Source organism: Zingiber officinale, chromosome 11A, assembly GCF_018446385.1.
Source record: "Zingiber officinale cultivar Zhangliang chromosome 11A, Zo_v1.1, whole genome shotgun sequence".
Taxonomy (NCBI): Eukaryota; Viridiplantae; Streptophyta; class Magnoliopsida; order Zingiberales; family Zingiberaceae; genus Zingiber; species Zingiber officinale.
This window is the reverse complement of record NC_056006.1, coordinates 77,297,493-77,322,463: the sequence shown is the minus strand read 5'-3', so window position 1 is coordinate 77,322,463 and position 24,971 is coordinate 77,297,493. Positions and strand designations below refer to the sequence as shown.

At 42.5% G+C, this 24,971-nt stretch overlaps 1 protein-coding gene across 1 annotated transcript in view; it reads left to right on the top strand.

The window, feature by feature from the left end:
* Window positions 1-2,595: 2,595 nt before the first annotated feature.
* Window positions 2,596-24,971, top strand: part of LOC122031482 (cell division cycle protein 48 homolog) — a 30,261-nt gene continuing 7,885 nt past the window's right edge. The window contains exons 1-7 of the mRNA XM_042590594.1: window positions 2,596-2,664; window positions 3,944-4,081; window positions 4,154-4,313; window positions 14,405-15,171; window positions 15,261-15,482; window positions 15,772-15,843; window positions 15,999-16,012. Coding sequence (XP_042446528.1) covers window positions 2,596-2,664; window positions 3,944-4,081; window positions 4,154-4,313; window positions 14,405-15,171; window positions 15,261-15,482; window positions 15,772-15,843; window positions 15,999-16,012 — 1,442 coding nt within the window. The remainder of the gene's footprint in view (window positions 2,665-3,943; window positions 4,082-4,153; window positions 4,314-14,404; window positions 15,172-15,260; window positions 15,483-15,771; window positions 15,844-15,998; window positions 16,013-24,971) is intronic.

Sequence of the window (24,971 nt, the reverse complement as noted above, 5' to 3'; positions counted from 1 at the left end):
GGTGATGGCCAACTCGAAGGCGATGACCAACCGGTCGCAAACCTTCTCCACAAATTCCGCCGAGAGGATGTAGTTTTGCCTCAAGGTGGCGACACGCCCTGGCTCTCCCTCTTGGTACTCTTTGAAGGCGGCACGAGAAGCATCAAGAGCCTCCTGCAAGGCCTTCAAATCGTTCTTGAGTTTAGTCACCTCCTCCGAGCGGCCTTTCTGCTCTCCTTCTAGCAGCTCGGCCAGCTCTTTCACACGCTGCTCCAGAGCTCGGGCTTCCACATTCTTTTTATCCAGATCAGCGATAGCAGTGTTCTTCCGAGTGGTGGCGAGCTCAATCTTGCGGTCATAAGTTTTGATCTGCTTGTCAAGCTGGTCCAACATGTATGCCTGGTCGGCCGTCTTCTTCCTCTCGGCCTCTAACAGGTCCTTGGTTTTTGCGAGCTCCTTCTGCAGCTCGGCATAAGAAGGGCCTCGAGAAGAAGACGGGCCGCCCTGACTCTTCAGCCTCTTCAGCTCCTCCTCCACCATAGCCAAGCGGTTGGCGACAGCAATCTCTTCCACCCATCTCTGATGTACGCAGGGGTGTTAAAATGCCGACCGAGAAGACTACATAAAAGAAAAGGAGTGAAGCTTACCCCTGTGGACTGCTGCATGTGGCTGTCAGCCAGTTTGTCAAGTGGTATCATAGCTACGCGGGCTCGGGCGTCCGCCCACATCTCAGCAAGGGACCCCTTGATGGTGATCATATGTTCAGGAGCCGTCGGCCGATCTGACTCACCCATAAACGCCTCAGTAGGGAGGTGCAGGGTGGCTCTAATAGTGCGGCGTCGGCCGGGAGTCGTGTGAGCGGACGCCGAAGGATCGGAGGTCGGGCTGGACATTGTGGACAAAATGCCCGAGCGGAGGACTCGGCGGGGTACAGGAGGAAGGGAGCTGACCGGCACCGCATCGATGGGGGTCGCGGGCGCATCCAGTTGAGAAGGGGTCTGGACGAAGGAGAGCGCCTCGACCGATGGCGCATTGCCGCGGGGAGATGTGGCGCTCGAACGCTTGCACTGCGGAGGTTGCCGAGCGGAGTGGCAACTCAACGCGTCGTCTTTTCCTGTCGAGCGGGAGCTCGTCCTCCGGATCGGAGTCTTCCTCCCGAACGGTTAGTTCCTTGTTGGAGGTTGCACCACCAGCCGCCTCCGCGAGCAAAGCCTGAGCGGCCGACTCCCCTGCATTCGTCTCGCTCTCACCCTCGTAAGAGCCGACCGGAGCGATGCCCAACTGCTCCATTTCCTTGGCCGCTGCCGCCTCGAGCGCGGCCGCTTTCTTTTTCAAGATCCTGAACAGCACGGACTCCATTACGATGTTCGCTCAAGGAAAAGAGAAGAAAAACAGTTAGAACTCAAGGCAAATGTACAAGTTTATTTCTTACCAAAGCCGCTCGGGAGGGGGGTCCGGTTGAGACTCAAACCGAATATATACATCACTCCTTCAGGTAGGAGCATGTTGATGTCGAGCTTAAAACCGGTTAGCATATTCGCTACTTGGAGGTAGTCCGGTCAGGTCTTAAACTTCTTCAGCTCGGGGGAGGTGGGCGGTCCGACCTGCCATTTGGTCCGGAAAGGAAGCCGACCAGGGATACGAAGAAAAAAGTAGCTTTCTTTCCAATGTTTGTTGGAAGAGGTCAGTTTATCAAAAAAGACCAAGCCAGCCCGAGCCTGAAACAGATAAGTGCTCGGCTTAGGCTGCTTGGGATAATAGAAATAATAGAAAACTTCCGGGCGGAGGGGAATGTTGTGTATCTTAAATAAGACCACAACTCCGCACAGAAGGTGAAAAGTGTTTGGAACCAATTGGGCGAGCGGAATGCCAAAGAAGTTGCAAACTTCAACGATGAAGGGGTGGAGGGGAAACCGCAGACCGGCGACAAATTGGTCGTGGAAAAAACAGATAGTGCCGCGCGGAGGGTTAGGTGGCCGAGCAGAAGGAGAAGGTAAAATCAATTCGAAATCAGAAGGGATGTCGAAAGCGTTAATCAGGCTCTCGGCATCGCGCCGATCGAACCGCGACTCCATGGTGGTATACCATGGGCCGAGAGCGGGGTCCGTAGGCTGAGAAGAGCTTGCCATCGCCGGAACAACGGAGGAGGCAGAAGTCGAAACGAAAAGCAAAGGCGCGAGCGAGAAGATGAGAGAGACAGTACACGAAAGACAAGAACGTGACCAAGAACGAAAACACGGGAACCAACGAGAGAAAGGCAGAAGAACCTTACAGAAAAGATGATCGAAGGAAGAGGACGAGGGGTCGTTGGAATGCCGGGGAACAAGATCACCGGAGCGAGGAGCGCAAGGAGAGGCTTCTGAGCACGCGAAGGCAAAGATGCGGCGGTGGAAGGCGGCGAAAGCCTTATAAGGGTGGACTCGATCCGCCCAAGCCGTCGAATGCAGGTCACATAACCCGAGGCCCGCATCCAACCGTCCATTTCAAACCGACGGACGTCGCATCGGGCATAAGGCGGCGGCTGTACGATGACGTCGACAGTGCCACGTGGCACTCGGTCACAGGAAGGCATTTAATGAGACCCATCACAAGGCAGAACCTGCGTGCTCAACCATAATGGCGGAGATTTACACGCATTCCGAGAAGATCCCGCGAACATCATCACAGGCTGTGGGGCAGCCCTCGGCAATTAGCCGACCGGCTCTATTCGACCCCATAGGGGCCAAGCGGACGTACACTTTCGGGAGTGGCTGATCGACTATCGCTTGGCCAGACTCATAGTCCAGTCAGTCGGACTTAATGCCTCCTTCGACTAGACTTGAGGGGGAGGCATGTGATCCAGTGATAAGGGCGGGGGACCCTCATCCGCGGGAGGTCAGCAACACGTGGAGGTCAATGGTCAAGAGGGTCAATCCCAAGGGCGTGCCGAGCGGAGTGGCAGGCCGACCAAGCATCCGGCCGACCGGACATCTGGCCAAGGGTCTCCCGGACCGGACGAAAGACAGCCCGACCAGGGGTCGGGTTTCCGATGCTCAAGGTAAAAGGGTGTATGGGCCAAGCGGACATGCCGCTCGGCCGAGCCGCAGGACAATAAGGCACAATTCCAGCCGAGCACATGAGCAGGGCTTCCCGGAGGCCATGAGTGCTGAGCGGCTGGTCCGCTCGGCCCGAGAACAGAAAAGAGTGCTAGGAGACAAAAAGGACAACCGGTAACTTCGTCCTCGAGACACCGGCCGCCGACAAACAGCATGGTTGACGGCAGGAGTGGACAGAGTATCGTACGGTGGAAGCTTCCACCGTTACATCCGGGATATGATCGAACGATTGCGAAATGGCGTCAGACATGCTTTTCTGACACGACCTACTAAGGTATGTTTGGGGAAGCGTGCATGCATCGAGAAGCGTGCCCGCGCCTCCCCGGGGTCCTATATAAGGACCCCCCAGACTTCGACGGAGGTATGCAATTCTCATCACTGTAGCCACAGTAACGTTGCCTTGTTCTTCTTCTTCTTCGCTGCCTGACTTGAGCATCAGAGGGTCGTCGTCGGGAAACCCCTCCCGACTCGGCTTCGTTGCAGGTCCGCCGGAGATCCACATCACCAGTCGAAGACAGTGGAGAGCACCACGTCCCCAACGTCCATCAACTCAGCGCTTCAGACTGGCTAGCATATTCGCTGCTTGGAGGTAGTCCGGTCGGGTCTTAAACTTCTTCAGCTCGGGGGAGGTGGGCAGTCCGACCTGCCATTTGGTCGGGAATGGAAGCCGTCCGGAGATACGAAGAAAAAAGTAGTTCTCTTTCCAATGTTTGTTGGAAGAGGGCAGTTTATCAAAAAAAGACCAAGCCAGGCCGAGCCTGAAATAGATAAGTGTCCGGCTCGGACTGCTTGGGATAATAAAAATAATAGAAAACTTCTGGGCGGAGGGGAATGTTGTGTATCTTAAATAAGACCACAACTCCGCACAGAAGGCGAAAAGTGTTTGGGACCAATTGGGCGAGCGGAATGCGAAAGAAGTTGCAAACTTCAACGATGAACGGGTGGAAGGGAAACCGCAGACTGGCTACGAATTGGCCGCAGAAAAAACAGATAGTGTCGCGCGGAGGGTTAGGTGGCCGAGCGGAAGGAGAAGGTAAAATCAATTCGAAATCTGAAGGGATGTCGAAAGCATTAATCAGGCTCTCGGCATCGCGTCGATCGAACCGCAACTCCATGGTGGTATACCATGGGCCGAGAGCGGGGTCCACGGGCTGAGAAGAGCTTGCCATCGCCGGAACAACGGAGGAGGCAGAAGTCGAAAGGAAAAGCAAAGGCGCGAGCGAGAAGATGAGCGAGACAGTACCCGAAAGACAAGAACGTGACCAAGAACGAAAACACGGGAACCAACGAGAGAAAGGCAGAAGAACCTTACAGAAAAGATGATCGAAGGAAGAGGACGAGGGGTCGCTGGAATGCCGGGGAACAAGATCACCGGAGCGAGGAGCGCAAGGAGAGGCTTCTGAGAACGCGCAGGCAAAGATGCGGCGGTGGAAGGCGGCGAAAGCCTTATAAGGGTGGACTCGATCCGCCCAAGCCGTCGGATGCAGGTCACATAACCCGAGGCCCGCATCCAACCGTCCATTTCAAACCGACGGACGTCGTATCGGGCGTAAGGCGGCGGCAGTACGATGACGTCAACAGTACCACATGGCATTCGGTCAAAGGAAGGCATTTAATGAGACCCATCACGAGGTAGAACCCGCGTGCTCAACCATAATGGCGGAGATTTGCATGCATTCCGAAAAGATCCCGCAGACATCATCACAGGCCAGTGGGGCAGCCCTCGGCAATTAGCCGACCGGCTCTATTCGACCCCATAGGGGCCAAACGGAGGTACAATTTCGGTAGTGGCGGATCGGTAGTCACTTGGCTAGACTCATAGTCCAGTCAGTCGGGCTTAGTGCCTCCTTTGACTAGACTTGAGGGGGAGGCATGTGATCCGGTGATAAGGACGGGGGACCCTCATCCGCGGGAAGTCAGCAACACGTGGAGGTCAATGGTCAAGAGGGTCAATCCCAAGGTCGTGCTGAGCGGAGTGGTAGGCTGACCAAGCATCCGGCCGACTGGACATCTGGCCAAGGGTCTCACGGATCAGACGAAAGATAGCCCGACCAGGGGTCGGGTTTCCGATGCTCAAGGTAAAAGGGTCTATGGGCAGGGCGGACATGCCGCTCGGCCGAGCCGCAGGACAATAAGGCGCAATTCCAGCCGAGCACATGAGCAGGGCTTCCCGGAGGCCATGAGTGCTGAGCTGCTGGTCTGCTTGGCCCGGGAACAGGAAAGAGCGCTAGGAGACAAAAAGGACAACTGGTAACTTCGTCCTCGAGACACCGGCCGCCGACAAACAGCATGGTTGGTGGCAGGAGTGGACAGAGTATCATACGGTGGAAGCTTCCACCGTCACATCCGGGATATGCTCGGACGATTGCGGAATGACGTCAGACATGCTTTTCTGACACGATCTACTGGGGTATGTTTGGGGAAGCATGCACGCATCGAGAAGCGTGCTCGCGCCTCCCCGGGGTCCTATATAATGACCCCTAGACTTCGACGGAGGTATACAATTCTCATCACTGTAGCCACAGTAACGTTGCCTTGTTCTTCTTCTTCTTCGATGCCTGACTTGAGCGTCGGAGGGTCGTCGCCGGGAAACCCCTTCCAGCTCGGCTTCTTTGCAAGTCCGCCGGAGATCCACATCACCAGTCGAAGACAGCGAAGAGCACCACGTCCCCAGCGTCCATCGACTCAGCGCTCGGACAGGATCACTTAAGTTGTGAAAAGGCATGGTACCGGTCTTTTACATAATTAATTAATGATATCATTCATCATTATTAATTATTCAATTAATTAAATTGGTTGCAAGGACATTAATTAATCAAATGATTAATTAATATTTCATTAATTAATTAATTAATTAATTAATTAATCTATTAATTAATCCTCATTTATGGATTAATTCTTTTACATTCAAATTTTAAAAATGAATTTTGATTTCACACCCTTATGTTCACGCGGATTAAAAAGGGGTAGATCCTCTAGTCCATAAAAAAATGAATCAGGAGATGAACAATTTTTAATTACGACCGGACCGTGGTCGTGGTATGAGCGCAAGTAGCATGTGATCTCTCCCTGGATTCACCATCCCATGAATTCACCATCCCCATATGTTATAGTTTGGATCAGGGTGGGTGACTAGAAGCTGCTGACGATGGGCAAGTGGTCAAGTAGCCCGGCGCCAAGCGAGGGGCGGCCTCCTGATGACCTCCGACTATTTGCCCCGACTGAAATTATAACCTGAGAGGAACGATGAATCCAAAAACGGATCGTAACTAATTATGACTGGATCACAATCATAATTTAATCGTAATTACAAATGATTGATCCTCTTATCCACGTTTTTTAAACCTAAAAATCTGGACTCGATTAAAAGACATGCATTTCACACCCCTCAACTCAACTAGTATGCGAGCTAAAACTTTTATTTGATTATACCAGACATTACTCAAATGATTTAAATCATTGGAAAAAGTAATTTATACAGGTCAACTTATAAAATATCTATCCTCACGTTATTAGTTACTAAAACCAATTTCTCAACAAAAGTCGCACCTGAATTCCAAGCTCCAAGGCCGTGGACAATGGTACTGGAGAAAACAGACCGAGTTCGTCGGGCAGTTCTTACTGATGGAAGCAGCATTTACTCGGATGGAAAAAGGAAATGGTTTGTTTTGTGTTAAAAAGTTAATAGACAAGAGAAACCATACCGGTATATATATTTTTTTATAATTCAAATAACTAATTATTTAAATTATTTAATTTTGAAAATGATTAATATGATGTCATAAATAATTTTTATCGATTATCAAAATAAATTAAAAAGTATTTACAAAAACTCATCTAAATAGCTAACTTTCTTAGATAGCTAACTTTCTTAGATCTACATGGAAAGCAAGTCCTACCATTGTAATAAGATATAAAGCATAACCGTTGAACATAGCCCGGGGCAACCTCACCCCCTACTTGATCTATTGACCAAGCTATACGCTTTACAATAAGATATTTTATCTCTACTCATTCGGGGACCATTAAAGCTGCAAGTCAAAGCTGCAACAACTGGTAGAAAGCTTGAGGTAGATGTTAGTGGACCTAAACATAGTGAGTTTGATAACATTTCTTATTTAGTTTAGTTTAGTTTAAGAAATAGAATAGATTTCTAAGTATCTTGATTTATATGTTTGATGTGTAGAAAAAAAATATTAGATAGAAGATGATCCGTCCGGAAATTGAATAGATAGGTGGTCGATGAGGTAGTAGAAATGTTGATGGAGGAAACACTTTGAGATGGGAGTTGTGGACCTGGAGCTAGGAGTTGTAGACCTACGCACACGACAGACAAAATCAACAGGAATGTTAGAGCAAGAACCAAGGAGGAATTCCCGACATAGACACTCCGACGCTCAAGTCAAAACGATAGCCTCACGAAAAATAGAGAAGAAGATGAACAATAAACTAATAATGTTGATACATGTGAATATGCGGCATACCTGACCAACGGAGAAGACCCCTTTTATACCACCTCTCATAATCTCTGCAATAATGAGATATCAAAAAATATCTGGTGACAAAATATGTTAGATAATAGAGGATGTACGGCAGCCCTCTCCTAGGCAAAAGAAAGTTCCATTATGAATATATGTTAGAGTGACAGAATATTCCATAGTGAGTAGTCATTATTCTTTGACAGGTAGTTGTGATTCTTTGACAATACTATCTCCTAGAGGGAGTATGATCGACTTGGAGCCGACCGGGTTTAGGTTGGGAGTCATGCCCATGTGAGGTGTGGAGCTGAGCCCCATTGAAGTCTAATTGGTGTGAGCTTGTTAGGTTTATGTTGGGAGTCGTGCACATGAGGAATGGGGAGCTGAGCCCTAGATGTCCAACTAGCTATGGGGTGAGTCGGATGTATGCCAAGAGTTAAACCTATAAGAAGTGGGGAACTAATCCCCGAAAGTCTGACCAACACTAGACTCAATTGGGCTAATGTTGGGAGCTATGCCTATGAGAAGTGGGGAACTGAGTCTCGTAGGTCCAACCGACTCTAGAGTTGATCAGGCTAATATTGGGAGTCATGCCCATGAGAAGCCAGGAACTGAGCCCTGAAAGTCCAACCAACACTAGAGTCGATTGGGCTAATGTTGGGAACTATGCCCCATGAGAAGTGGAGAACTGAGCCCCGAAGGTTTAACCGGCTCTAGAGCTGATCGGGCTAATATTTGGAGATATGCCCAAGAGAATTGGGGAGTTGAGCCCTGTAGGTCCGACCGACTCTAGAACTAGTCGGGCTAATATTGAGAGTCATGCCCATGAGTTGTAGGGAATTGAGTCATCTATGTCTGACTAGTTTTAAAGTCGATCGGGCTAATGTTGGAAGTCATGCATATAAGAAGTGGAGAACTAAACCCCGAAGGTCAGATCGGCACTAGAATCGGTCAGACTAATATTGGGAGCTCTGCCCATAAGAAGTAGGAAACTGAGTCCCGTAGGTCCGACCAGCTCTAGAGCCAGTCAGGCTAATATTGGGAGGCATGCCCATCAGAAGTGGGGAACTGAGCCTTAAAGGTTCGATCGTTACTAAAGTCAGTTGAGCTAATGTTAGGAGTTATGCCCATAAGAAGTGGAGAACTGAGCTCTGAAGGTTCGACCGGCTCTAGAGCCGGTCAGGCTAATGTTGGGAATTTTGCCCATGAGAAGTGGAGAGTTAAGTATCATAGGTCCAACTAGCTCTAGAGCTGGTTGGGCTAATGTTGGGAGCTATACTCATGAGAAGTGAGGAACTGCGCCCCTAAGGTTCGACCGGCTCTGGAGTAGGTCGGGCTAATATTGGGAGTCTTGTCCATGAAAAGCGGAGAGCTAAGTCCCGTAAGTTCGACCAGCTCTGAAATTGATCGGGTTAATATTGGGAGCTATGCCCATGAAAATGGGAAGCTAAGCCTCATAGGTTCGACCAACCCTCGAACTCATCGGGTTTATGTTGTGAGCCTTACGTATAAAAGGTGGAAGCTGAGCCCCGTTGAAAGTGGTCTGTTCGAATACATACACCATGACTTTGATTGTCACCTTATCTTAAACTTGACTAACATATCACTTTGACTATCGATCTCATATTACCATTAAAATCACTCATAACCCATCGTATCATAAGAGAATTAAATAATATTCACATAGATAAAAATAACTCTTAAACTAATTGGCATAGTTCTCTATCAAACCCTTCAATTGGTTCAATTTTAGCATGGTCGATCCACACAATTAGTTTGTCCCGTCAATTTGTTGGTCCTTTTTAGTGGGTACCATATATTAAATTTATGTCGATTAATTCTAAAGATAATCGATTCAATCCTAAATATAAATTAGAAAATATTCATAGTGAGTAGTTTATCAGTCCAATATTTTTAAATTAACCGTCCATTAAAAAATTTATCCGTTAATTTTTTAAAACTAGAACTCAATTGTTAAATATTTAAAAAAAATAAAAAGACATCTGTTGCATTGCTCAGGGCTACTTAATCCTTTTCAATCAGTAAGATGGAAGAGGAGTAGTGGTTGATCGCTAATGCTAGCAACTACAAGGAAGCTGTAGGAATTATATAATAATTGCGCAAAACAATTAAACACTTACATCGATCTCCCGTAAATCTACAATCGGCAACGGTAGGACTTACTGTCGGAAGAACGATCACAAAATTGGAAAGCTCTTTATGGTTCACAAATCAAATCCCTCTCTAATAGGCATTCTCCTTCTCTGCAAGACACATAGTCTCAGTAGAATTCTGACAGCACTTCTGTTGTGCTTCAATCTCATCTGCGTACACAACACACCAACCTTTTCCTGATGCATGCACTCCTTTCTCGTCATACACCAATTGCCTTGGACGCTCTTTTATATAGAGGAAGATGACTCTTCCTCTACCTCCATTAATGGAGGAAGGTGAAAGGGTTGGAAGATGAAGGGGAAGAGGCACTCTTTCACCTTCTTAACACCAACATCTCCCAGTCGTCCAAGACAATCCTTAAAGGTTAACTAGTCACATAAACCATGTCAGTCATATAGACTACAAGATGATCATGTCACAATACCAAAACCAAATATTAATTGGTCACAAAGACCGATTAAATCATATAGACTATTTGACGATCAAATCATGAAAACAGAGCAAAATTAATTAATCACAAAAACTAAATAAGAACATCCATTCCATACATTAAGAAAAATGGTTCATGTGATAGCAAGAACACTGAGCAATTATTGCTAAGAAGATTGTTACATCTTACATAGCTGCTCTTTGAGTGATCAATGCTAACAAAGTTGTTACACTTTACTTATTCGCTCTTCCAAATGAATTAGAGGCACTCTCATTATGGCGCATAACCTCTCTCCTAGCAGAACATATCTATTACTTAGGAAATATCCAATCTCTCAGTGGCACACAACCATTATCTAGGAGATATCCATATCTTGGTATTTACCCAGATTAAATCTTCATTTACATCAATATAAACATCTCTAATCCTTTATAATGACTATTTGCAATCATTTCTATACATAACAGAAATGGGTCGACCAATAAATAACATCAAAAGATGTAAATCTATATAATCTTCCTTTTTAGCTAGAATATATTCATTTTAATCAGCCACTTTCCTAGTTATGCTCCATAGACCGAATCATCCATAGCCAATAGGAAACATGGTAAAGTAGCAAACACTAATTATAACTTCAAGTAGACAGCTAAATAGTCATTGAGAGTAAAATTGAGATTAACTTATAATCTCAAGGGTCTCATATAATAGAAAAGCAGGGATCCATTCTCCTACTACCCTTTTTGTCGCCATAGCACATGTGGTATGAATCACATGCTATGATGTTATTCTCTTTACTAAAAAAAATGTATGTTTTTCTCAAATTTTAACATCGTACAGATTTCGATCTAGACATACCTAATGTCTATTCCTGAATTCAACATATGAATTCCAATATGGCCTTTAAACAGATTCAATAAATGGTGGTACATTTACTCCGATTATTACATAAATGATCTCATCTTGATACAATTATCAAGGCGACCTTAACTTATGTCTCTATTCACATCTACATAAGTTGTTCCATAAGTAACGATCTTGCCTCTATTTATACTTAACAAATAGTTATCCATGTGAGTGGACCAATTTCAATCTGCCAACATGCTCATCGAGACTTTAATCTAAAATATAACAATATATACACTAAATAGATCATGACATTTTACAATGTGTTACATTTTACGAAGTCACAAAGACTTCTCATATCCTTGAAATGACTCTTTAGTTAATGGCTTAGTAAAATGACACTACAACAAAAACCCTCATAGACATCGGTGGAACAACAACGGTTTTAAGCAAAAACCGATGTCTTTGAGTATTTTACACCGGTTTTTCCAAAAACCGGTGTCTATGAGCACAGATTTTCGCTCATAGACATCGGATTTTTAGGCGATGTCTATGAGCGCCTTTTTTCGTTAATAGACACCGATTTTAACAGCGGTTTTTAAAATCCGATGTCTATGATAAAATAAAATAATTTAATTTTATGAGCTCACATTGATGGTTCTAATTGGAGTGGATCATAGTTCCTGTAATTTGATTCAACATATGCTAGTTCTGTAAGGACCCACGAGTGAAATTAAGGAGTTTATTTATGAAAGTGCTAAGGTCACATGAGCGCTAATTAAAGGATTTATTTATAGAATATTCTATAATTTTAGGATTTTTTTGAATTTTTTTTTGAATTTATGTGACACATTTCAAGGGATAGAACTATTAAGTTGATGAAACATATAAAGGGAATTAATTGGCCTTAAATATCTGAAGTTATGCAAGATAACTTACTTATAAAAACTAAACTTTACCGACCCGCTCACTGTAGCCCTAAACACGCCGAACAACATCGAACCACACCATCTCCACTCGCGATCGATGTTCCTCTCGGCGCTGTCGCTCCACCAAATTGGCGAAGCACCTCACCGCCGACCGAACTCTCCGCCAGGTGCCAGCTCACGCAGGCGGTTCTCACGGGGCAGTGCGCCTAGACATGGATTCCTGCCACCACCTCACGATGGTGCTACCATCGCGTGAGGACTCGTAGAGGCAACACTGGAAAGGGGAAACGCAAGGAAAGGCAAGTTCATTCCCTTTATGATTGTGCGAGATCTGTGAGGTAAGGTGGTAGGAACTTAGGAGGTGTGGATCATTTCTCTTAGGTGCAGAGATTGGTGAAATGATTTACGAAAGGTTTACGTTCTTTAGAGCCTTGTTCGGTTGAGGTTTCATTGGGGATTTCTTGGTCTGAATCGCGTGGTTTCTGAGTTTTTTCCCTGCGTTCTGTTATCGATGGAAATGGATTTCCGGTGGTCTACTCTGTGGTGAATCTTGTGGATTTCGCCTGTTTGTGAATGATATTGTACTCGGGTTTCCCTGAGATTTATCGATTTGAATCGAAGGTTCATCGAAGTGCGGTTGAAATCACCTGATTTCTGGATTTCAATATCTGGTTGGTGTATTCAGTTATTGTTGAAGCTTGATAACCACTGGAATGTTCTTAATACAAATCTTGCAATGTTTGATTGACTGTGTACAAGTTTTTAATCGAGTTCCACCGTATTGTTGCTGCTGTAAGTGGCTTGCACGTTACCTGTTCGTTGATATGCTTGGCTTAATGGCTGGTTGGTGGAATGTGTCATGAATTGGGATTTCTGTGGAGCTCTGGTGTGTTGATTCTTGTGACATCTTCGAGATGAATTTGAGATTTGTTTTGCTTTCCGGTTCGGACTTAATTGTGGTGTACTGGACTCTGAAATTTTGTTTGGAAGTTTGGGTGACCTTTGAAGCTGGAAGGTCCGTTTATGGTGGCTGGGATTTCAAACATGATTTGAAATTGTAGTTAAGCTTCTCTCTTCGAAATTGTTACGGTGTTGATGGGTTTGATTTTGATGGGTTCTAATTTTCTCTGAGCAGAGGTGTTTTGATTGTGGTTTTTGGTAGAAGTTCAAAAATCTAATCCTTGGTTGTTACTAGTTCTGTGATCTAATACCCTGTATGATTGCATGCTTTTCTTAAAAATCGTGACTGCTTTCTACCATGATAATATGAATATTCTGTGATAGTTTCTTGGGTTTTGATACGCATGCTTATATTGTGTATAGCTATGCTGTATGAAATACGGATAAGGAATAGGCACTGTGAATGGATATGTTGACTGTAAGAATGAAATAGCTAGGCATGATAAATTGTCACATGATAAGGTAGTTGTTTATGGTTTTCTACATAGCTAATAGAATGAGTATGAGCATATGTGGCGACAGTACGGGATGGGTGACCCGAGATGAGCTCCGGGGAGGGCCCATCCAAATTTGACTGATAAATTATATATGGTAGCTTCGGCTATATGACTGACTGCATGTTCTCTAGGAGGTACCTCTAGGTTCATGGGACTGTTGACTGGCTAACTATTGACTAGCTCTAATTGTTGTTACCGGATATGTGACATATTCACTCTATTAGCTATGAGGTATCACTTGTACACGTTTATTAATATTTTCTTTTTATTTAGTAATTAATACATTCTGTTTCTCTATTTGACTTCTAGTTGCTATCTCTACTATTTCATGGATGTCATTTTATTCATAATGGATTGTTCTTGTTGGGCCGTAGACTCATGATGTCTACATTATAGGTGAGGATGATTCTCAGGATATGACGGAAGGCCATCGGACGGAGTAGTCGAGGACGCGAGATGGAGGCACGACACACTACCCGAGTGACTGATTTGGAGTGCTAAGTCTTTTATTATACGAGGAGTTGTATTAGTGTGTACTCCTTTTGTTAACGTTTTGTTAGTAGTGATACCGGTTACGTTGGATATGATGGTTCGTCATGATGGATTTTCTATTCTGGTTATATTATAGTAAAGGTTTAGAGAAATGTCCTTAGTTGCTTTTGGATATATATATATTAAAAAAAAACATGGGGTATAAACTCGGGATGTTTCAAGTTCCATGTCTCGTTTATGCATGAGTGATTGGTTTCACTCATTTGGTTTATGTTAGCTACATCTATCTTGTTTGGTTCAGTATTGATCAGTTCCTAATCGTTTCTTCCATAAGTAATCTCATGAATTTATGTATACCAATGCATTTCAACTCTATGTTAGGGTTTTGATTTACTAGAACCACATGAAAATTTATTCTAGCTTGTTATAGCAAGATTTATTGAGGCTGGAGTTGTCTGATACTCGTGATTTGTTTTCTTTGTTACTTTTTCTAGTTCTTTTGACTTAAAATTTAACATTTTTGCAGCTTATTTTTTGGAAGCATATCGTCCTGTTAGAAAAGGGGATCTTTTCCTTGTCAGGGGTGGGATGAGGAGTGTTGAGTTTAAGGTTATAGAAACTGATCCTGCAGAGTATTGCATTGTTGCTCCTGATACAGAGATTTTCTGTGAGGGGGAGCCGGTAAAAAGAGAAGATGAGGACAGGCTTGATGAGGTAGGTTATGATGATGTTGGAGGAGCTAGGAAACAAATGGCTCAGATAAGGGAGCTAGTAGAACTTCCTCTAAGACATCCTCAACTATTTAAATCTATTGGTGTCAAGCCGCCAAAAGGTATTTTGTTGTATGGTCCACTTGGTTCAGGTAAGACATTAATAGCTAGAGGAGTCGCAAATGAGACAGGAGCTTTTTTCTTTTGCATCAATGGTCCAGAGATCATGTCAAAGCTAGCCGGTGAGAGTGAGAGTAATTTGAGGAAGGCTTTTGAGGAAGCAGAGAAAAATGCACCCTCAATTATCTTCATTGATGAGATTGATTCCATTGCTCCTAAGAGAGAGAAAACTCATGGGGAAGTTGAAAGGCGCATAGTGTCTCAACTGTTGACACTGATGGATGGGTTGAAGTCTCGTGCTCATGTAATTGTCATTGGGGCTATGAACAAGCCAAACAGTATCGATCCAGCTCTTAGACGATTCGGTAGGTTTGACAGAGAAATTGACATTGGTGTTCCTGATGAGGTTGGCCGATTGGAGGTTCTTCGCATCCATACTAAGAACATGAAGCTATCTGATGATGTATGTGAACATTGCCAATTGTTGTTACCTTGTTAATAGATATCTTGCAGTGAATGTCCAAGTTATGAAATTTGATTTATTCAATGCAGGTTGATTTGGAAAGGATTGCTAAGGATACTCATGGCTATGTTGGGGCTGACCTTGCTGCTTTATGCACTGAAGCTGCTCTCCAGTGTATCCGTGAAAAGATGGACATAATTGATCTAGAAGATGAATCAATTGATGCTGAGATTCTCAATTCTATGTCTGTTACAAATGAACACTTTAAGACTGCTTTAGGATCTAGTAACCCATCTGCCCTCCGTGAAACTATAAGTCTTTACTTTGGTAATTGTAATCATTTTCAGTTAATTTTTTTCCTTCTAAATATGATTATCTACATGAATTTTTAAAATAAATTGTTGCTGCAAGAATTGAAAATGAGAAATTTGACATTGGTGTTCTTTCTAAATTAAACTTACCTTTTTCAACTCAAGAAATTCTATAGCCTCGTGTGTCTGGTTGGTAACTTGTGTTTACTGTCATATGTTGATGAATGGCCTAAAAACCACTTCTATTTCTACCTTGAGATATGCTGATAGTTTGTTGGGTTTTGATTAGGTTGTTGAAGTACCAAATGTCAGTTGGGATGATATTGGTGGGCTGGAAAATGTCAAGAGGGAACTGCAAGAGGTAGTTTGCTGGATATATGTTTGAGGTTTTATGTCCACCAAGTGTGATTTTTTCTTTCTGATAGTGATATTCTAGGACTTCTACAACATGTATATTTCTTCTATTTTTGTTCTTTGCTATAGTTAAGTAGACCAAATGATACTTTTGTTTGACAGATTAGAACAGTGGATGTTTTAACTCAGAAAACAAGGCATTTGAAGGTGAAAAGTGGTGAGATTAGGGAAATGAAAGGTGCAAGAAGAATGGAGCAGTATAGCAAGTTGAACAGATTCTGATTCTCATAATTTAATGTAGCCTCAGCTTGATTTTTGACTCACGATGTTCTATCTTGATGTGTACAATATCTATTAGCTTTTGATGTAAAAAGAAGATTTGTGTATTTTATGGATACTGTTGTAAGAAGAATATTTATGTAATTTGTGAATATTTGTGTATTTTATGGATACTGTTGGAAGAAGAATATTTGTGTAATTTGTGAATATTTGTGTATTTTCTTGGATACTGTCGATTTTTCACTGTTTCGAAAATCGAATTTGTGTCGTTAAACAATACTAATATTACATCGATTTTCCACTGCTGTAAAACCGGTGTCATTAACTAATATTACATCGGTCGTATACCGCTGCCAAAACTGGTGTTATTAACATATAATATTACATCGGTTTTACATCGTTGATGAAACAGTGTCGTTAAGTGATACTACACCGGTTAATAACCGATTCGAAAACCGATGTCGTTAAGTGATACTATACCGATTTTAACCCGATATCTAAAATGACAGACCTTTTACATCGCCTTCATAGACATCGGTCGAAAATGTAATAGACAGCGGTGGAAAATCGATGTCTATGAGGGTTTTTGTTATAGTGGGATCTGCAAGTATAGTACGTGTAGGGATATACTCAAGAATTATCATTTTCTTGCCCACAATATCCCTTACAAAATTATGCTTAATTCTATATGCTTGCCTTTGCTGTGATATTTGGGATCCTCAACTTGACCGTTACAGTACACTGTAATACGACTCCTACTGTCCTCAGCAATCTTCAAATGCTTCAGGAACCTTTTCAACTAGACAGATTGTTGCACAACTGATGCGTAAGCCACACAGCTTCCATTGTCGACAAGGCTATACAAGCCTAGCCATATAACTTTTATTGTCGACAAGGCTACACAAGCCAAGACACACAGCTTCCATTGTCAACACGGCAACATAAACCTGCTTCTTGCTATTTCATGAGATGGCACCACCATTTAGCAAGAAGGTATAGCCAGATGTGGATTTTCTGTCATCAAGGTCTCCTGTCCAATCTGCATTTGTGTAGCCACTCAGGCTCATCTTATATCCTTAAAAATAGATACATAATCTGTTGTCCTTTTGATGTATTTTAATATCCTCTTCACCACTTTCCAGTGTCTAGATCTTAGGTTTAACTGGAAACGACTAACTAAGTCAACACCATAGCTTATATCTAGATGAGTACACAATATAGTGTACATCAAACTACTAATAGAACTGGCATATGGTATTATCTTCATTTGGCTATTTCTTTAGAAGTCTTGGGATACAATGTTGCAATCTGATATATTGAAGTGTTGTAGCATCTTAGCGATATAAGCCTCTTGAGACAATCCCAAATGTCTTTTTATCAAGTTTTCATGATCTTCGCCCCTAAGATGTACTCAACTTCTCTTCAAAAATAATACCCTCCATTTGGGTATATCCTTTTGCAACTAGTCAAGCTTTGTATCAATTAATCGATCGATTCGCTTTCCTCTTGATTTTGATAATCAACTTATTCCCAATAGCCCTTCGGCCCAGAGGAAGATCAACTATAATCCCAAACTTGATTCTTTCTCATCGACTCCATCTCTTCAACTATTGTAACTTCCCATTTTTTTTCTCTAACTCTACATCCCAATGCTTCCTATTGAGGTTCGTCATCGTCAATTAGAAGTGTTATCAATGCCTCATTTTCAATATCAAACATCTTCTTAGGTTTGATTTTACGAGCACTTCTTTGTAAGTTAGGCTGTTGAGAAGTCAACTCATGACTCAGCATATCACTCCCACTCGGTTGACTGGACTCAGGCATCTGTTTTGACACCTCTCTTGTTGATAATATCTCATCCTCTTTAAATAGAGGAACTTTTTTTATCAACATCACCTCTGATTGGGAACTCTATTTCGAGAAAACTCACATCTCTCAAATCTATTTCAGAGATGGCTCTATCCAGTTTCTCACCTATGAAAATAGAACCTTTGGAGATCTCATAATATCTAATAAAAATACATTTCTTACCCTTAGGTCCTAGTTTTCCATACTTGTGAGAACTCTCATGAACATAAGCAACTGATCTCGAGAGTCTTAGATTACTTAAATCCAATTTTCTACCTGTCCAACGTTCATATGGGGTGGATGGAACTGACTTTAAAGGCACTTTGTTAAGTATATAGGCCGCAACTAACAATACATCTCCCTAATAGGAGATTGCCAAATTATCCTACACCATCATAGACCTAACCATATCTAGAAGAGTTATATTTCTTCTTTCAGTAACCCCATTTTGTTGTGGAGTTCCAAGGATTGTCAGCTATCTAATAATCCCTCTATCATTACATATTATCTTAAATATATCAGACAAATATTCCCCTTCATGGTCGGTGCATAAAGTCTTAACTTTATATTTTGTTTGATTCTCAACTTCGTTCACTTAACGAATGAAGCAATCTAATGCTTCAGACTTATGAGAAATCAAATACACATGACCAAAATAAGAGAAATCATCAATAAATGTAATGAAATAGGAAACTCCATGTCTAGACTTCACATTCATTGGACCATAAATATCCGAATGAATTAATTGTAATGATGATTCAGCACTTATAGTCTTACCAAATGGTTTCCAAGTTGCTTTTCCAGTAAGACAATGCTCACATATAGACAAGTGAATCTTAGCCTGAGTGCCCAATAGACCCTCTCTAGCCAACTGATTCTCAACTTCTTGTCCTATGTGTCCTAATCTAGCATGTCAAACCTCATTAGTTATATCTACATCACTAGTTAGAGCAATATTTGAAAAACAACCCTCAATAGCATAATTGATATCTCATTTTATATCAAGAACCATAAAACCATTTGATAAAAAATCATATCTGATTGACACTGAGTCAATATTAAGTTCAACACTCCGGCTATAAAAATTAATACAATACCCTAAATCAAGAAGACCTATAATGGAAACAAGATTCTATCGAATTTCAAAAGCATATAGGACATCATGTAGAAACAAAACACTGCCACCATGGAGGTTGACTTTGCAAGTATCGATTCCTTTGACTTCAACTCTTGCATTGTTTCCTACATAGATCCATTTATTACCAGCTGTTACCTATCAGTACTCTACAAATGTAACTCACTCCCAAGCTATATGATTGGTTACGACCGAATCTATAATCCAAAAAGGATAAGATTTAGCTAACAACACTGAACTAGTAACAAAATTCTCAAAAAAAGAAGACACGCTTGCATTGTTTCAATCTCGTCTTCTTTCCTTTCTTCTTGATTGGGTCTTGTCCTACAATAGCAATTTCTTTCTTCTTTCCCTTCCCCTTCTTGAACTATTTCTTTTTCTTAGATCCAGATGATCCAACAGAATCAATAGCCACATAGGCTAGTCCAGAAATCATTGCGAATTCAACTCTCTCTGCCTCCAATTCTACATTGCATGAGATGTCAATGAATGTCTTAATACTCTCACTATGAGTTAGGATTTGTTTCATTGTCTCTCAAGAATCTAGAAGGGAATGAATAACTGCTTGAACCTGTTGTTCATCGGTCAACTCATGACCAGTAGTTTTAAGCTCCCGAATCATGTTCGACATCTCCTTGAGGTGTTGAACCATTGTAAGATTCGAACGTTTCATGTAGCTATCAAACTTAATTGTCAGCTTTCGAAGCTTGTCAGACTTACTCCACAATATTTCTTCTTAAAGGCTACCTAGATTGTATGAGTCATAAGGTAGGACTCATACTCAAAAACTAGGTCATCAACCACTGAACTAATCAATATGCCCTTTCCAGTGGAGTCATTTTTCTTCATGCCTTATAGGCATCAAGATCTCATCTGTGTTAGGGTCGGTTGGTGCTAGAGGGGGTGAATAGCTCGTCGCGCTTCGTTGTCTTACTTTGATGAAAATGATATGCAGCGGAAATACACACAAAGCACATTCACAACGCTAATGCTAGGATTTACTTGGTATCCACCTCAAGATGGGATAACTAATCCAAGGATCGACACACACAAGCACTCTCCACTAAAAAAACACTCATTCTCGGCAACTACTAGAGGTGGAGAAACCTCATACAAAACTCACACAACAAGATACACTTAAACAAGAAGAAAATACACAAGTGTATAAATAAAAACCTTCTCTTGCTTGATCTTGTTGATGTAGATCGCCTCTGGACCCTTTGGAAAGTGCAACAGCACTTCTCTTCCAAGCTTGAACTCCGGCGGTGAGTGTCGGAGAGAATCATAGTAAGATCGGGGAAGAAGCATTGTGGAGAAGAAGCTCACTAACGGCTATATACTTCGCACTTATAGGGCTCCTAATTGATTGGGCATGCTCCCAATCGATTGCCACACCAGATCCACGGCGTCCCAACCTTCCATCGCTCGCTACCTGCATAATGGTCACATCTGAATCAATCGGCTGATCGATTGGGGAGGCTGAATCGATCGATTGATCGATTCAGCCTTCTTTTGTGCTCTCACATCAGCGTGAGAAAATTTGCCTAATCGATTGGGGAGTCCAATCGATCGGCTGATCGATTGGGGAGCATTCTGTGCTCGCGATTTCACTTCCCAGTCGATCGGTCGATCGATTGGTCCAGCCTTCTTCGCAGCACACCTTTAATCGATCGGCTGATAAATTGAACCATAGTTTAATTGATAGGTTGATCGATTGACTTCCCTTTGACTTGCTTAACTCAAGTCTAGGGTCCCCAATTCCAACATCTAGTCAACCCTGACCGATTGAAACTCCTCATGTCTAGCATCCTGTCAACCTTGACATGTCGGGACTTCTTTGCTAAGTATCCGGTCAATTCTTTGACCCACTTGGACTTTTATTCTCGTGCCAAGTGTCCGGTCAACCTTGATCCACTTGGACTTACCGTCTCGTGCTAAGTGTCCAACCCTCCATGACCCACTTGGACTTCCACCAGATGTCTTGTCACCCTTGACCCATCTGGATTTCCTCGTGCCAAGTATCTGGTTAATCCTTTGACCTACTTGGGCTTCCCAACACCAAGTGTCCGGTCAACCTTAACCCACCTGGATTTCCACGTACCTGGCTTCACTCACCAGGTCTTTCCATCTGCCTAGTTTCACTCATTAGGACTTTCCTTCTGTCTGGCTTCACTCACCAGGTCTTTCACCTAACTTCACTCATTAGGGTTTTCACTTGTCTTCAATCACCAAGATTTTTCCACTGCCCGGTTTCACTCACCGGGACTTTCACCTACCTAGCTTCACTCACTAAGTCTTTCACCTGGCTTCACTCACCAGGATTTTCCAACTGCCCAGCTTCACTCACTAGGTCTTTCACCTGGCTTCACTCACCAAGATTTTCCCTTACCTAACCTTCAATTAGGACTTTCCCAATCAAGTATCCGGTCAACCTTGACCTACTTGCTCTTTTTCACATCAAACTGATTAGTCCTTTATTAGTGCGGGAAACATCTGACGATCAAACCTATGTTTTGATTATGGCAAAGGGTCCAAAGTTAAGTTGTTTTGTTATCTAACAAGTTTGATGAGATTGCAGGAAAGTCCTAAGTGTACTTAAGCAAAAGTCCTAGCTGCGGTTAGACAGGTAGAAAACCCTAGGGTGTGGTAACCCTAGGTCCTAGGGGGTGGCAACCCTACATGAGGAAAAGTCCTAACTACGGTTAGGCAAAGGGAAACCCCTAGGGGGTGGTAACCCTAGGTCCTAGGGGGTGTAGGTCCTAGGGGGTGGTAACCCTAGGAGGAAAGTCTTGGTGGGTCGAGAGGTTCGAGCAAAATCCTATGAGGTAGTAACCCTAGGTTGAAATCCTGGTGTCGCGAACTAGGTGGAAGACTGGACGGGTCGTGGAGCGGGCATCCAACATGAAGACCGGAATCTTCGGATGCTGAGCAAAAGTCCAGTTGGTCTGGAGGATCAACTGGAAATAGGTAAACTCTCCTTAGTGGAGTAGGTGAAGACGCGTTCCCCGGTGAGGGAACAATAGGCATCGGTTCGACCTAGGATTTTCGGTCGGGAATCCGAAGTCAGAACCGGACAGTCTGATGATTGTCAAATACTTTATTTTACATATCTATATTGGCTAACTTTGTTTTGCAGAGTATGTTGGTTTGTTGGGCTAACGTATTTTGCAAGAAGAAAATTGGGCATCCTTGCCTCGAATGAACAGTACCCAAAGTGCCCTCCATGAAGCTTGGAGGCGCCTCGGGCCGCATACAGAGACAGCCTCGCAGCAAGACACGAGGGCGCCCTCATGGAGCTTGAGGGCTCCCTGGACACTGGCGCGAGGGCGCCCTCATGGAACTTGAGGGCACCCTAGACCTAGTGCGAGGGTACCCTAGACTTGGCACGAGGGCGCCCTCCATGGGATTGGAGGTGCCCTCAGGTGGATAAGCGGCGACTTAGTAGAGGCTCATCCACGTTGTGGATTCGACACTAATGAGGGTACCCTCCAGGGTGTTGGCGACACTCTCCATAAGCCTTATAAGGCAGTCTCGAGTAGCAGCTTGGAAGAACAACGAAAACACGATCGATCTTCCGTGCACTGCTCAAAGAACCATCCGATAAAGCTGTAGCAAGACATTGACGACCTGAAGCTTCGAATTTCCTATTCTTAAGTTGTTGGTATATTTTATTACTATACTTAATTGTTGTACCCTAAACTGTAACTTTTGTGAACTTATAGTGATTGCCCAAAGTAAACGCTCAACGAGCGTGAACCTTGGAGTAGGAGTCACCCCAGGCTCCGAACCAAGTAAAAAACTTGGTGTTTTCATGTTTGCAATTATTTTTATATTTCTGCTACATTTTACTCTTAATCTTCCAAAACAAAAATGAAAGTCATGAGCACTATTCACCCCCCTCTAGCGCTTTCGATCCAACATCCTTGACCAAGGGGAATTGTATCAACAATCTCCCTAACTGGACGATTGCATCTGCAATCTCCATGTATTGTCAAACATCGAAATCAAAACATCAAAACTCAAGCTTGAGTCAACTCAAGCTTAGTCAACCAGGTCAACCTGACCAGGGGATATTGCACCAACATTCTCCCCATTTTTGATGATTAGCAATACCTTTAAGTTAGGCTAATCCCCATAGCCTCAACTTATTCTTCGTGCCAATGCCCTTTGGATAATGAAGACATAATTTAGACCATACATTCTCTCCCAAACTTTTATTGAGGGACAAAAGCCTAACTTAAACCCTACATTTCTCCCCCTATTGGCACACATCAAAAACTCTTCCCCTGAAGAGTTACTCAACATTGTTCACAGCCTCACATGTTGTTCACAACACCACAATGAAGGTCTCATACCCTTCATTGTCTTCAATGTTCACCTTTGAGCATTAACCACTTTCCAACAATGAAGATATCCGATCTTTCATTGTTTCCCCATGTTCAACCTTGAGCATTTTTCCAAACAAAAGATTTACCACCTTCAAAGTTTCGAAAAACTATTTTCATGTTTTTCAAGAGTAGCTCCCCCTAAAAACATGCTTCAAACTTCTATCATTGCACCAACAATGACTTGGAATCCCTAAACCTTTAGGAACCCCAAAATTAAAAGTTTTGAGGTTTAAACGATTCAAAAATTGAAACCAACCTCACCCTTAACTTCAACCTAGTGTTCTTTAACCATTTGTCCTTGTTTTCATCATAAAAATTACCCTTAAATGTATATAAATATATTCCAAGGGTTTAAGAGTGGTTAAAGAGGCTAAACATGGCTCAAAGTGCTGAAATCAGACTTTCCTAGCCAAAATCGTCCTTTTCAATCGATTGGGTTGGGACTCAATCGATTGACACTTGCTTAATCGATCCACTGATCGATTCAGAGAGGTTCTTTTCGTAAAAATTGCCTCTGAATCGATTGCCTGATCGATCCAGCAGTGAATAGATTGATCGGCTGATTGATTTCATGAGCTACTACTCACGGGAAACACATTCCAATCGATCGGCTGATCGATTGGTGGTTTTGATTTCTTGAAATTCAATTTCAACAAAATTCAGAAACTCTCCAAAAATTTTACAAAGTTCTTAAAATTATGAAAATTATTGTAGACATTATTTAGGGTATATACTATCATGGAAAAATAGTTTTCTAAGAAAATACATCTTATTTTCAAATATTGACATAAAATTGGAAACTTATAAAAACTTCAATATTTCTTCCAAGTTTGTGTTTAACTTTTCAATGATGAGTACTATCAAAAGATAGCCTTCACCAAGGTTTTTCAAAGTATATTTAAAATGATTTTCAAAACCAATTTCCAACCATGTTCTTTGGGTTCAATGCACATGACTTGTATATTAGCTTTCCCAATGATTGGAGTACACATAACTATGTGTTTAGATGAATTCAAAACTCAATAAGATGCACTAAATCAACATATTGAGTTTTATTTATTATCCTAATATCTCACTTGTATCTAATGTGTACTAAAATATATACAAGTCACCTTATGGTTCTTTGTGAGATGTAGAGTTTGTTTTTTTTTTTTGCCTTAAACTAGGGATCATGCATATCTATCTAAGTATTTTGAAGATTTTGAACATCTACCTAGAATGTCACTTATTAGTAAATGTCATTGTCCTTAATTACAAGGAAATTAAAATAATGCATGATAATTTATGACAAACATCAAAAAGAAATAATTTTCAAAAGAAAACATACTATAGCTATATGATGTATGTATGACATGACATGATATTTTTGTTTATTTTTCATAATAAACATGAATGCAACATATGATATCATGGCATATGATGGGCAAATAAACATGGAAAATTAGCATAAATAAAATACCTAGATTATCTATCTAAGTTTCCTTA